Raw genomic sequence first — 15,936 nt, forward strand, 5'->3', positions numbered from 1 at the left:
TATTTCAAATATGGTTACCTGGTTTTGTTTATTGTTTTTTAGGAACCAGTGGAAAAAAAAAAGTTCAGGAAAAACCACTTGAAGTGGCTGAGGTTACTGCTAACAAGTACTCATTCAATCCAGAGGTAAGAATGGTGAAGCTTTGATTCAAGATCAAGTTAAAGAAGGCAACAGAAAAACATCATGTGTTATTTATTCATAGTGATATCTGCTGAATTCAAGGTTTAAAGCTTGCTACATGTAAGGAGCCAGCCTTTATTGGCTGATGAGCATTTCATAGGTTTTATCTAGTAAAACTCCTCCTGAAGGTAGTAAAAAGAAATCACTGATGAGTTGTAGGGTGTCTTGTAATTTGGTAAAAATAGTGTACTGAAAATTCAGTTTAACTGTGTTAGTAATTCCATTTATCAGTTCTAGAAGACTGACCTTTAAACTGTATTACACTTTAGCACAGAAACAGCTAATAGATTCAAAATTACTTTTTTATTTCAAAAATTCATATTTTATTAAAGCACACAGGTCAATATTGCACATTCTTAGACCTCAAAAACCTGCAGTTGAAAGGGTTGTTCCTTTGGGTGTTGTGAGGAGCTGCACAAATTACTTTACTGTTGTTGAAGATCTAACCTATACCCAGGGTTTCAGCCTTTGCCTGGTGTGACCTTAACTTACAATTTAAAATGTGGAAAGGCTTGGAGATGATTTTTCTTAAAATGCCACTTCTTGGTCAGCACAGAACAGTTTGTGTGGTGAGTCTGTTCCAGCTCACCCAAGACCACCCAAATGTATTTGCTGCTTGATACAGTCTTGGGCCTGTTATACAGCTGTGCAGTTACAGAGCAGGCAGTGGCTCTATCCCAAAGCAATTAAAATGTTGGAATTAAAACACATTTTAATTTCTCTGTATGCATTTCACAACTACCAGAATTTTATTTGACAATCCAGCAAAAATTTTTATTTTTCATCATGTGTTATCTTTTTTAGCTTATTTAAAATCTGACCCATCTCTTTTCTCTTTAGAACAAAAATGAGTGCCAGGCAGCTGATTTGAGCACAATTATTATAAAAAAAGGAGATGAGTAAAACATAAACAAAAGAGAAAGGATGGTGCATTTGCAGATATAAAAATTGACAACTAACATTAACTTTTTTAAAATTCTTTTTTGAAGTTTTTCTTTAAGAAAGAAAGCCCAAGTGTTAGCCTGACTTCAGCATCCAGTAGTATCTCACCTATCACAACTCAGTGTTTAATTTCCTTTTTTAACTAACTCAAAGCAGACCCTGTTGTGTAGGTGAGCATTTTCTATATGGATCCAACAGAGATCAGCAATGTGCTCTTCCATACTTCCAAGGTGCATAATAAAGGGACTTCTTTATTTTTTTTTACTGGGAATTAATTTTTTTGACACCTCAGGACACTTGGGAATTGCATCACTGAATACCTTGGACTGCATCACAGTCCCTGTGCCCCAGTATTTTGTCTCCCAATGGATTGCAATTTATCCATGCATTTTTTATTACCTAATGCATGCAAAACCACTGCATGTGCACAGCATGCAGTCAGAATTCTGTGAAATTGGTGCAGATGTTCTCTGAAAACCCCAAGGGTACTTCTAAGCCAGGGCTAGTTCAACAACAAATATAAGCTTTCATCTCCTTTGTTTTTTCAGTTCCATGGCTGCTGAGAAGAAAAAATGTTGCAGGCATTTGGAACAATGTACGAAGTAGGTGGTTTTAATTTCCTTACATAAAATTGCTGGCCTGGTTTGTACACTCTTAAAAAATGAGAAGCAATAAGGAAACCATTGTGTTCTGTGCTCCAAACCCACCTGTGTCTGTGGAGCTTTTCCTATGATTTTGGTTTTTACAGATGTCATTCTCCTTGTTTTGGAGTCTTATTGAAAATTTTTCTGGGTTGGGCCTTGTAAAAGATTTCTCTCCCATGCATATGTTTTGTAGTTTGTAGCAGTCACTCCTTAAATCTGGGCCATTGAACAAGTTTGTCTTCCTGTCTGGTAGTTAATGACGCTCATGATTGCTCAACTTCCTGAGAGATCTCTGTCAGACTTGAACTCAGCCATGATTTAAAGCTGTTGGGACACCTGTACATGCAGGAATGCACAGAAGGATCACATCAGACTTGTTTGCATGCTTGTGAGGTGACACAGTGCTGTCCCAGGTGATGACCATCTCAGGAAATATTTGGTGATTGAAATGGAACCCTGAGACTGCACATACCTTCTCTATGACAAGCTCCTCTTAATTAACACTGTAATATTTATTTTCCATTTGATCACTTTCAGTCTGATTCACTGGAACCAGGGAAGAGGGAAATGGGAATGGACCTGAGGACTCAGTACACCTGTAGCTCAGTCAAGGTAAAGGAATCCAGAGCACACAGAAACGGGCCAGGCAAGGCTAAAGGAGCCTTTGGTTCTGTAGTGGCAGCAGTTGAATTATAGGCAAAATAATTTACTGTACTAACAGCTTAGAAAAGATAGTTTCAAATTCTGTCTTTATAGGCTTTATATATACTGAAAATGTTGACAACTCTCTGTAGGAGGAATGATTGTTTGCTAGCTCCATCTGTATTAACATTATATTGTTTTAGTGTTCTTTATAAAGGAGCTTTTTTACCTCTTGGCAGTCTCTTGCATGACTTGGTGCTGTGCCAAGATTTATAATTAAGTAGGTAGAACTGAGCAGTGTTAGGACAAATAATGTCCATTATGTGAGAGAAAATCACTGTGAAAATATCTGCCACTATTATAGAAACACCTGCATGGACTCATTTGGAATATGCCAACTTGAGTGTCGGGAAGATGCTGAATCTGAATAGATTTTTGTGCCCCTTATTTCCTGAGTAGTGAGCTGTTATGATAGGAATGGATTTGGGATCCTGTGTACCTTTCAGCCAGCTGAGTTTGGACAGCAACCATTATTTTATGGGAATGACCACAAAAAGTAGCTGGTTGTACATTCTTTTTCTAGAAAGTATCTCCTATTGCCACCAGACACAACAAACTTCTGGCCCAGCAGGACATTTCTTATGGTCTCATTTAGATAAATAAATAAACAAACACTGTGGTGGGAGGGGGGAAATACAGGAAAGCCTGTTGGGAATAGGCTCTAGCAGAGTGCACTCATATTTAGGCAGTCATGCTCTTAAATGTACTGAGGCTGTGCTGTCACCCATGCTTCCCCATTGTCACTGCATGGTGGTGACAATACTGAGGTTTCACTCTGCTTTTCTGTTGCACTCACAGGTTCTGATTGCTCTCCAACTTGCCTACAGAGGCCATTCCCTCTGTTCTCTCAGTATTAACTTAACTTAAGCAGTTTCTAAACTGCACAACAAACCTTTCAGGAGGTGACTCGAGGGTTTTCTGAATTTTTCTGGAACCTTCTAACTTGGTTGAGATGTGAGTGTTAAGCTAATGGAAGAGATTCATTTGCAACCGAAGAGCAAACATTACCACAAAGAGATGATTTACATCTGGCAAGGTTTATTTACAGCCTGCTGCAAATAAAACTGACAAATTACCCCTGCCAGCCCCAGCAGGGTACAAATTACACGAGTGTTTACAAGCTTCTGAGACTTTACGTCTTTGAAGAGCATTCACTAGAGAAAAATAGTTGAATCAAAACAAGCAGCAATAAGACAGACATCTATATAAAAACTTAATAATTAGGTTAAATCTAAGCAAATGTGGCAGTCAAGGCAATGTGTGATATTGTATCAGCACATGTTGAAGGCAAATTAGGCTCTTTCATTGTTTGACTGAGATTAACTGTGTAAAAGTTAAGGAAGTTAAAGTAGCTTCTCTGCATGTACTCCTGTAGAGGAATCAGAACTTTACATTTCACAGTAATGTAGTGTTTTTAAATGTTCCAAAATTTTTACATCAGAGCAATTTCTAAATTTTATGCTAGTTACTTGTGGCAACATTAAATTTTACATACGTCCTTTTTTGTCTTTCTCTCCCCCTAATTATTTTTATTATTCACTTACTCAGTTGAATTCAGTTTTAGTGAATTTGCACTTGATAAACTTGTCTGAAAATAGCAATAAACTGTAAACAAAATAATAAATCCTACGTATTTTGAAGGTTGGATAAGCCATTTTGGTAAAGCATGACTTGTTTTTGCCATAAATGCACTGTTAGTTATGTTTACCTGCAGTCATTACTCATTGCTAAGTTTCAGTGGGATTGTCTCCTTGAGGTCGAGTTAAAGTTCTTTTGATGATAACCTGCCAAAGATCAGTTTACTTCTTGATCTACAAGTTGCAGGTGCTTGGAACTTGCTTTTGGTTGCTTAACATTCTTTATTTTCAAACGAGTAGGATGAGAAATATTTGCAGAGATGGAAATTACTGTCACAATTTAAATATTAACACATCGATTTGCAGACATTCAGGTGAACCAAACTGAACCACTGATTTTAATACAGGTTACAGTTTGGACAAATAAAATGTCATTTTGTTAGCAGGTTACCATGGGGGAGTCTTGATTGGACACTTGGGAATTGTGCTTTTGAAATGGTTTTGAGATGTTTAGGATCAGCTGAGCTTTTCCACAACACTGAAATTCTCTCCAATTCAGTAGATTGAGTGAGTTTCTAATCCTATAATTGTAGAAGCTTCTGAAATGAAATTTGATTTTATAAACATCTGCATAGTCTTCAAGATTATAGCGAGTAACATGATCTTCAGCAGAAGGTGGTGTTTTGGACCCTTTGAGAGGGACTAAATCAGAAGGATTCAGGGGCATGAAAAGCCCTGTTTTTCAAAGTTAGTTTTTTCATGTGCTAAAGAAGTTCCATGTAGCATTACAGTTGGACAAACTGAAGCTGAGCATGATTTGTACATACCAAAAGAATTGCCATGGATGGCAGAGCATGGATGAGGATTGCTCAGTTCCTAAGAGCAAAAATTATTTTTTGTATATATAGGACGTATTTTTCTTATGTTTTTAATTTTTTTTAATGTTATTACCACTATCTTATGCTTTTAGGAATGTTAGTTTGATAAATCTTACAATGCCCAGCACTCAGGTATGTGCATGCACTCTCTTATTCATCTCTGCAGCACTGGTAGGTATTAGATGGATAAATATTATTGCTCTCATGGATAAATTATAAAAGTCACATTGAGGACGTAAGATTGATTGTCACTGGAACAGTTGCAACTGGAACTCGGGTGTCTCAGGTAAGGAAACACCTTTCCTGATGGTATGGTGATGTCTCTGTTTCTCTGATTTTTGTTTCTAGTTTCCAAATTGGCCTACTAAATTCAAATCTCCAGGGAAAGGTTCCTTGTGAGATCCAGCCCGTTACTCCGGGTGAGTGCAGTTGTTTCCTCTAACAGATGGAGTGTTTAGCCTACTTTTTACTGGGGACATTTGTTTCCTGTGCCACATTATGATAAATGCAGATTTGCCTTCCACTGAATTTTTAATGGTAATGCAATCTGCAAAATCGTGTTAAATGTATATTTTTAATGATGTGAATAGATTTGATCCTGATGTGTTTTGATGTCACATCTTTTCCCTGAGTGATTAAAACCCCTGATTTTAGTCTCTCATCCCTCCTCACCTCCATGAGCCAGTACTGCTAAAGGAAACAAGATTATAGTCCTTTAGGTGCTTTATCAGCAGAATTGTCTGTTAAGCTCTGATCAGTTGTACCTGTACCACACCCACAGAGGATACCAATGCTGTGAAATTGTTCTTGTATATCTAATTTGGCTTCCAGAATCCTTATTGCTGGTGCAGAGGATGGAAAGAACCCAACTTCATCTTAATATCTCAAGCAGAGTTTGAAGGGCTGATAAGTAAGAAAATACCTATCTTCTAAACATCCCTGGCTCTACCATCTTCTTTTAGTCCCATAAATTTTATTGACAGCTGCATGCAAAACTAGGATCATGTGATTTCAAATGCCTGGGTGGAAATATTCCTGTCCACAAGGTTTCTGTGACAACTGAAACGGATGGAAGCTGAAGAAAGGGAGGACTTAATGTTGTGCTGCTGCACAAATAAATGTATGTTTACACCTACAAACCAGTAAATTATATTTTTACACACTTGTTGAAGATCAGAAGTGTAACATTGTCAGGGCCTCATCAAAGCTGCTTAGTGCACTCAGAAGAAATGTGCCTTTTTGCTCTTGTGTGGTCACTTTAATGCTGGTTTCTGGAAAGCACAGTCGTCTGTCCCTGTCATATCCTGTAATAACAATCATTCTTTACTTTGTAATCCCAGTAGGAATCCTGTAACACAGCTAATATAGATTATTCTACTTCCTGTGGCAATTAAATCAGGAATCCTACATATTTTATACTATTTAAGAAGTGAAGCGTGGTATGAACTATAATGGCCATGGAGAAATTTACTTGAGAAAAGTCAGTGGAACAGATTTTTTAAATATGAACTCACTTTCTCTAATGCTTTCTGAAGTGTGCAGTAGCCAAATGGCCTAGTATGCAGAAAATTATCCAACAGACTTAATATTTGGACATCAAAGGTACATATTAACTGGGTTTTTAAAAATTTTTATTGTGCTCTGTAAACCTGAAAATTCCTTAAGAGTCATGGTATTTTCATAATGAAAATGTGTTAGCCATTCATCTTCACCATTTGCACAGTGTTCCTGTGCCAAAATCTGTGTTCAAAAAAAAAAAAAGTAAGAACAGCAAAGAAATCAAACCCACAGACTTTTTAACCAAATATTGGAGTAGGAAGCTGCAGGAGAAGATAATTTCAGGTGAGAATGACACTGCTGCTGGTTTGGATCAAAGGCCACGTCAGCAATGCTTCTTGAAACAATTTCAGACTATAGTGAAGGAGCTGTTGGGGGGGGGAGGGGGGAAGCAGAATGGAAAATGCAAGAAATGGAGAAGAAAACTGGAGTTTTCTTCTCCAGGGCAGCAACTTTTAATCTCAATTAAAGCAGTGAGCCTAGCAGAGCAGCATGTTAATACATACCACAGGGAGTCAGTGAATACAAATGACCTTTGTGGATTTGGTTTTTGCTGCTTTTCCTCCTGATTGAAAAGGACACCCAGCAGTTGTCTTAATTGGATGTTAATTGATACATATTCACAGGAAGTAGTGTCTGTGATCTTGCAGCTTGTTGGTATGGAAGAGTATAATGGAACAAAGTGTGAGGAAGTTTTTTAATGATCACAGTGACATAGCAGAGTAGCAGGAATTTTTAAATGATCTCAGAAATGTTTGAAGAGTCATTACTGGAACAGACATAGCTGCATTCATGAAGCTTTAATGTTCTGCCTTACATTAAAAACATAATTAAACTGAAGATAAACCTTATAATTATGACCTCATACCTCCTGTCAGTGATACTCTCTTATACTTTCTGGAGTCCTCATGATGATATAAAAGAGAATGAGGACAGAACATTAGAGCTGCTCAAACTACTCATCTTTCAAAACTATCAGTCACTGGTCCCAAGTAAGAAGTCTTATCGGTGCTTTCCTGCTGATGAGTTTCCCCCAGTCACTCCAGGAGAACCTGTCCCCTCTCAGATATCATTCTGCCTACACACAGCATTGAAAGGTATTTAGGAATTTGCTTCTCTTTGTGCAGGCTAAAATGAAACACCATTTGGGAAATCTGCAGATACTGATCATTCCTCTTCCTTTGTTGATCAAGGCTTCTTACTTCCCATGGAGATTGTCCATGTAGACACAAAGTAGCTCTGACTTCCCAATATCAGATTCAGTGGGTGGAATACACTATGGCAGAAATGACACCATCTTTGTCCTTGAGCACTCAAATATCTGTAGCTTTGAGCTAAGAGTTATGTTTTCATTTCTATTGCTATTTTTACTAGAACTGAGTAAACTGAAGCAGCACAGCCCCTTTGAAATGACATTCAGCTCTGAGGGAGATCCTGTCTTATTGCTTTGTTCCAATGACATCTGTAAATGGGATCCAGAAATAGTGTTAGGTAATCCACACTTGTGTGAGGACAAAGAAAGTAGAAGTATTTATAGCTAATAAATTGTAGAAACACGTAGGAACAGTTTCACAGCAAGAGAGATCAGCAAAGCACTGGAAGCTTGTAGTGGTTAATCTGTAATAAAGGCAGGTTGCCATAAATCACTTCTGTAGCCTAACTCAGCCCACCAAGACCATGCAAATATCCTGGAAATACTCTTGTCCACAAAAAGTTAGTGCTTAAAACTAAGCATATTGCTTCCAAAGACACTAGCTGAAAATATTTTTTTTTTGTGTAAAAAGGAGGTATAAAAGGTGATAGAAACTGGGAACTCTTCAGGGACAGTCATCTAAGCATAAGTGCCCATGTAAAAATGACAAATTGTGGTCATTCTCAGCCAGTGATGTCTGGGAATCAACAGCTTTGAGCTGCAAGCCCGAAGGGGAAGTGTCCGTGTTGTTCCATGAGCCAGTCAAGCCTTTCCTTGCAAAGGGCACGTTAAACTTCAGGATGGCATTAGCCAGAGTTTGAAGGAAATGGCTCCTGTGCATCTGTTTGACTGTGCTGTGCTGGTTAGATAAAGCTAAATGTCAGACTGCTGGCAGTTTAACAGTATCCAACTGGCTGCTTTTTCTGTTTTAAATTAGAAACTGGATGGCTCTTTAAAAAGGTTCAAGTTTCCTGAAGGCAGATCTCTAAAAGTCACTCTGCATGCAGAAAGCCCAGCTTCTGCTAATACATCCTTTATGCCTGCAACAACAGTTAGACTGAATGTAACCCGAAGAACAGTTTCTCCTACTTTTTTTCCTGCTAGTGGCTGTGTAGCTGACTTTAATACAGAACCATTTAAGTGTGATTGAAATGGCAACTGCTACTGAAAGACTTTAATCTGTTATTTTTGGAGTTCTGGTTATGACCTTGTCTGTCCTTACCTGTGAATATATACCAGTGCTACTCTAATATGTGCAGACAGAGAAGATGTTGGTGTTTAGGGAGTGTGATAAGTTGGCATTCCTTAATGCCTATGGTTTACTGCAAGTGGAATCTGTAAGAGCAGGGAGGAGAGGGAACGTAGAGTTAAGAAGCAAAGAGAGGGAGGCAGTACTGAGAAGGTGAAATGTTTATCTGCCAATTTTAGTTTCCAGTGTATTTAATACTTCATAATGTCAGTTGCTTGGAAACCAGTGTTTTGTGCCCTTTTGCTGCTTGGCAGAAATCACTCTAATTGGCATGTTTCTAGCACTGTCACTGCTGGCAGTTTACAGCATTTTTTTTTTCCAGAAGCAGAATTTTTCTTTTACATGAACGATGGCTCACATTAATTAGACAGCAGTCATGAGTAAAGACAGCCATTTAAGTGTATGGATGTATGAACCGTTATCTCTATCATCAATCACTGGAGGACTGCTATTCCTAACAACATTTCTGTCTTTCCAGAGGCTGTTCCTTTGGAGTCACAATCTCCTTTTCCTTTTGTGCAGAAGTATTTGTTTATGTTTGAAATTTCTTAAGTGGAAATAATTCATCCTTACTAGATTTTACTACCTACCTAAGCACAGCAGTCCAATCCTATGCCTCCTGATGCCAAATGACAAATTGTCACTCAATGTTTGGACAACACTAACACTTAAAATGAGTTTCCATTGTTTACTAGTAAAATATGCTAGTAAATACCTTTCTGTAGTAAGGCAAAACACTAGGTCATGAGGAGTGGTTTCTGCTTTCACATGAAAATGTTGAACCAGCAGTATTTTCCTGGTACAGGATCAGTGTTCTCAGTGAAGTTCCACTTAACAAGCAGTGAGTTTTTACTGGTACTGTGAACAAGGAGTTATTATTGTACATTCTTACAGCTAGAAAACTGAAACCTCAGGAATCTCCACACGATTTTTTTTTTTCTTTTGAAGTTTTAGTTTTGAAGTTTTTGGAGAAAAATTTAAAGCAAAACCTTGAAATCTCAGAGGTATATTTTTCTGCCCCTCTTCAGTACACAGCTGTCTTCTCAGTGCTGCTCTGGAAGTACTGCACCCACTCACCTTTGTTTATTACTTGTCCAGAGACAGGTTTTTTGTACCTCCAGGTAGCCAAATGTGTTTGGGCTTCTCAATGTTAGAGAACCTCTCCTCATTTTCAAAGGAGAGATTCTGCCTCATTTCACAATGGAGGCAGCATCTGTGTTTTAATGTCTTTGTAGTTAATTGAAAACCCCCGAGACACTTTGAATATGCAGCACTACATGAGTGCATTCACCTGTGACATCTTCTATAATAGTGTGGGCGGTGTTTTGACTGTTGAAGATCCTGATTTCTTGCCACACAACCTTCTGTAAATGTATCACAAATTTACTCATATCTTACTTGAACTTGTTTCGTGGCTTATTTCACGGTCAGATTTTCGTGATAATGAAATAATTTGGTGATAATATGCATTTTTCCCATTTTGCAGATCCTGGTTTGGTTTTTTAAACAGACATTTGAGTACAGAATATTGTACTCATCTGCAGGAGAATAAAATGGGAATCAACATCTGAAACAACGTGGGTATTCCAGACTGTTTGTATGTCTTCAACTACTCAAGACAGATGTTGATGTGGTACTACTTTAGCTCCTTGCCAGAATTGTCAGTGGTTCAGCATGGTAAATGATCACATATGGCTGAGTTTCTGTGGGTTAGTAACTGCATTTAATAGATTTTAATGTCATTATCATCTGGTCTTCACTGATTTTAAAAGGACTGGATGGATGAATATTTATCCATTTGTTTCTTACTGTGTAATTATTCAACCATTGAATGGGAGTAGTAACTACTGTGTTCCTGATTCCTTGTGTGTGCATCTCTAACTTGGCTATGAACACTACCAAACCAGAATTCATAGTTAATTTACATTAGTATCTACATATGAACTGTGAGTAGTTACAAGCTTTTTCTGTCCACATGCTGAGCTTTCAGAGTATGACCCAAAAGTGGATCTCAATAGTAAGACTGGCTAGGTCAGGGTCCCCAGCACTAAACTTAACTCCAGGGCTTTTTGTAATTTCAGAAGGTGAATAATTTGTGCACCAGTAATCACTCACTGAATATTTTTTAATTGAACAATACACTAATTCTCATTTACAATAAGACTGCCTTATATCACCAGATGTAGCAGTCTTAATGCTACTGATGTAGCAGTCTTAATGTAAATAAATTTGGCATGTGCTGGCATAGATTTACATTCAGCATTGTAATGTATGGCACTGAAGTGCTGAGTGAAATGGTCAGCAGCTCCAGTATTTATGACAAGAGAGTGAATCCAATTCTCCACTGGATAAATGAGTATCACTGTGGACAGGTTGCAAGAAATGCAGAGTTGGCTCTCCTATTGTTCTGTGTGTGCTCTGTAAATAAGAAAAGCACTGTGTGCATATGGATTTTCTTTTATCTTGGCATTTCCTGCTGTTTCACAATTATTAGCTATTTAGGTGTTACAGTGCCTTGTCAGAGAGTTAAGGGACATATCAGAATTACTTCAGCTATTAGAATGCAGCAACAGCTCAAATGGAGTCTTATGTGTGCTAATGCAGATACACCCAACATATTTTAGGGGACTGAAATAATGTTTTTAAAAAGGTCCTGTTCCAACTGAAACAGCAGCAAGGACAGTAACATTTAATCAGTTGAAATCTGATGAGAATACAGGATCACATTTGTGCTCCTGCAGAGATTGCCATAACATCCTGAATTCTTCAGGTTGTCAGAACTTCTGTTTTATTGCATGTTCCAAAAGACAGACCCTCCAGTACCATGGTGCCCCCTAAAACTAGGTAAGGACATAGATTTTAAAGGAAGCGAGCTTCCTGCTCTCTCTGCTTCCTTCAGCAGATATTTCTTTGAAATCTTTAGGTCTTCATTTGAGATTAGTAATAGGATCACAGCTCATGATATGGCTCATAATGCAAAGTGCTCATTTAGAAGACTTTTACTGTTTTTTAATCCACAGTTTTAGCCTGTAATGTTCAGAATACAGTTTAGCTGTATTTACTGTAGTTTCAAAGTTGTTGCCTCCTGTGCTTTCTGTTTGATAAGGAAATGGGTTGTTGTATTAGGTTTTCTGCTATAGAAAATACTTACTGGGAAGGTTTTAAATTGCCATGTGCATAAAATTGCACTTGTTTTTCACCTGGGAAGCCTTAGCTTGTATTCAAGTTCATCACTACTGCAGCAAGTCAGGCAGTGCCTCACAACACCCTCAGCAGGGTCTGGCCTTGTGCCCAAAGAGGAGCATTTACTTGTCTAGCCAGGAGTTGTTGCAGATGCACATTGAAATGCTTTTATGAAAATAAAGGAAATGGCCTTTAGAAAGCCTGTGCTCTCAGTGGCTTTCAGAGCAATGCAACATGGGTTTCATTTATATTTACAATTGGCTATAAGCCTCTGGAAAAGGCTGAATTCTTTCTGAACAGTGTCCAAGGCAGGAGATATTCTGTCATTAGCTTTGTTGATATAAAGGCTGTGTCCATTAAGGTAAGAGAATTGAATAAGGCCTTTTATGAAGCAGTGGCTAACCATTTCCATGATCAGAGAAAAAGCCATTTTGTGAAACAGTGGCTAAGAGTTTCCATGATCAGAGAAATATGTGTCTTATATGTACATTTTGCTTGATGGATACGTAATTATTTTATTTAATGCTCAAAGTATTTGTTCACCATGATCATAACTGAATGTTCAAGCTGAGAGAGAGAGAGAGAGAGAGAGAGAGAATCAAGCTGGCATAAGTGGACTGCAACCTCAGCCTCAGAGAGTGGGCAGAGGGAGATTAGCAGGAAGAGTTAATGAGGCTGAAGCACCCTGATATCACCCAGTGCATCAAATACAGTCCCTTAGTGAGGGAGAGCCAAGGGATGTGCAGCTTTCTGCCCCTCTTCCTGGCAATTCTGTTCAGGCTGGAGTTAGACCAGCTGTGCTGAGCAAGAGTTTGGCATCACATGTCAGTCCTTTAGGAACCATGTCCCACTGAATTTGTTTGTGTACACAGGAGATGTGAGGTTGTTAACTGGAAAATTTGATCTTCTGCAACAAGCACATCCTTAGTATGACCCTTTGAATGTAGTGAAGATGAACCAGGGTACTTAAACAAGTAAAAATTGTGAAAAAAACCCTGGTGAATATCTAGCTCATCCTTACCCTCATGGAAGAGTTTCTGGCATTACTATTACAGCTTCTTAATGTTTTTCTAGCACCTAAATTACAACTAGGACAAATTTAGGATTTCCTTTTATTTTTGTGAGTTATTTCTCGCTCAGAGAAAGGCACCAAGAATCCAAATCTTAGCAGTAAAAAGTTCGATTCCCTGACAGTTTAATGGCCTTGTACTAAAATTAACTGATGACCTTGAGTCTCTAAAGGATTTAAGGAGTAATTTAGTAAGTACATAGTTACACCAAGCACTGAAAATACACTTGCTACCAGTTTTCTGTATGTGCAATACACTACTGGGTCACTCCTCTGTGTGTGTCTTTGACCCTTATCTATAATAATATATTCCTGGAGAGAAAACTTGAAGTATTTCATGGTACATTATTACTGCTCAGAAAACTCTTCTAATTTTCATGCTGATAAAGATATTAACATAGAAAAATTAGACATATCCTTTTGTCTGAACGGCACTTGAAAATCTGTGTTGTGACTACAGTTGACTGAAGCTCAATTACTTTAATAAACGTATTCCAAATTTCATCTTGATTACATTTGCATTTTAATGAACGATTCTCGCCTACTTGTCAAATAGGCAGCACAGCTAAATTTATTAAGTTATTGTATAAACAGGGTATTGTGATGCCAGAATTTAAATGGAGAAATATTTGATGTCACATTCCAGCAACATGTTATAAATCTACAGTGTAGAAAAGTATGTTGGTTACCTCTGTACTTTAAGTTTGGATTTATTTTACTGGTTTTCTTTGAATAGTCCATCAACCTTAAGGGTCATTCATAAACATGCCAGAAAGAATTCTATGGAATTATGACAGGGTGGGGGTTTTTTGCTTTAAATTGGATAGTTATTACAGCTCTTTCATACGCTGCATTTCTCTTAAATGTTGTATTATATATTTATTTTTCTGTATTTGAGAAGCAGGGGGGGAGTAAACTGCTCCCCTTGAAAACAAGTGAATTTGGTGCCTGACATTTGCACCCTATATGACCTTTGGGTGCTTTAACATGTCTAGTAAGAAAAGGGAGTTGTTACTTGCCAGTAAAACAAATGAGGCCCAGCTTTCAAGCCTGGGTTGTGTTTGAAAGAATCAATACAGTCTGATGACACTTAATTCAAAAGTCAGCAGCACATTAACAAAAAGGGGGGTGTCCTGTGGAATAGGGATAGGATATTCCTTGGATTTGGATGAGCTGCTATGTTCTTGCTAACATTTTAATCAGGAGCTGCAGAATACCTGTGTGCCATGCCCCCTTTCACTGCCCTACCTCACCTTTGCTTTTTCTGTTATTTTATTTAACCTCAGTGGTCACCCTGCAGGCAGTGCATTACAGTTTCCTCTTTATTTTCTTCTCTTGCAGTAATACCTTGCCTGTTCTCTTCCCCTCACTCACAGGTGCACTGGCACCTTCCTTGTTCTCCAAGGAGAAAAGAAGGAGCCTGGTGAGCTTGTGCCATGTGTTTTTTCCCTCAATGGGATCACAGCGTTAAGAATAAAAAAGAATTGTATTTAGCAGAATTGGCTTGGCTTGCAGAGTGATTTCTTCACTACTCCACACCTATTACTACTTTCTTCAGATTTTCTCTCCATCTGATCATTGCATTGTCTTCAGTCCTTTGGCTCCTGCTGCTCTTCTCAGTGCACCTCCACTGCCTGTTGTAGCACTGTAGTTGTCTTCCATGTATCAGCCCTCACTGTGTGATGCTTAAATCCTTGCTCAGCAGGACAGAGCAGCTCCTCTAGAGGTTACACACCTTGGAGCCTCAGTGCATTAAAAGCTCATCCATCTCTAACAGTCTTTTCTCATCAGTTTGCTGTGGCTTTTATCACTCCCAGGTACCACCTTCCTCTCATGAACCGACCCTCAACTTGGAAAACTGTCTCCAGAGTAATGTAAGATGCCATCACACTCTAGTCACAAAGTGCAACAACAATGTTATAACCATTAATAAAAGGTAAGAAATAAAATCTTTCCTCTGAATACAACACCTAGACCAAAAAGCAAACACATGGCACAGGCTGAGTAATTCTGAACAGGAAAGTATCATATTTACTGGAGTGACATTAAATGTCCATTCTATATGGTCACTAACTGAATGGCTAGAAAAGGTGGGAAAGGAATAAAGTATCCCTGAGACATAGTGTTATGGAAGGAGAAAACAGGCCAAACAGGCTGGGGGCAGTGAAGAAACAAAACCCACAGCCTGTAAAAAGCTGTTTTCTGTTTGCCCAGCGCTCAAGACTCTTCTCATCAGGGTGAATCTTTTCAACTTACTCTATTATTTTCTGTGCACAAAATATGTTAACCCAGGAAAAACTAAACAGACTTTGAGGCATGTCTTGAAACTTTGGCCTTGTATTTATAATATTACTACTTCCATTGGCATGATTCCAACAAAAAACAAGTAAAATGGAATGCAAGCAATGTGTCAGCATCTTTTCTCAAACAAATCAGTCACATTATTTCCTTTGCCTCTAAGTTTGATTTGACATAAATGCGTAATTGCTAATAATAAGCAGTAGTATAAATGTGTGAATACAAATAATACTGTATTTATAATTTATAAAGTACTATAAGCATATTATAAATAAATAAAAATTGCATATCCTGGTAAACATATAAATATCCAAATTTTAATTTTAATAAGTGCTAATAAATGCAGTCATTAACAATTTAGAGATACACCTAAGTATTTTTTTTTTAAATTTAAAGAGAAGAGGAAGTGTGATGATGTGAAAACAATAAACAGCTTTATTGGTTCTGCCTTCATTTCACATACTA

General features: G+C 38.0%; 1 protein-coding gene across 1 annotated transcript in view; it reads left to right on the forward strand.

Annotated features, from left to right (window-relative positions):
• CCDC60 (coiled-coil domain containing 60) overlaps positions 1-15,936 on the forward strand; it is a 64,959-nt gene that overhangs the window by 37,725 nt on the left and 11,298 nt on the right. The window contains 2 exon segments of the mRNA XM_064675545.1: positions 43-125; positions 14,991-15,109. Of these exon segments, the coding sequence (XP_064531615.1) occupies positions 43-125; positions 14,991-15,109 (202 nt within the window).

The sequence above is a fragment of the Pseudopipra pipra genome, chromosome 18 (assembly GCF_036250125.1).
Source record: "Pseudopipra pipra isolate bDixPip1 chromosome 18, bDixPip1.hap1, whole genome shotgun sequence".
In the NCBI taxonomy this organism is placed as follows: Eukaryota; Metazoa; Chordata; class Aves; order Passeriformes; family Pipridae; genus Pseudopipra; species Pseudopipra pipra.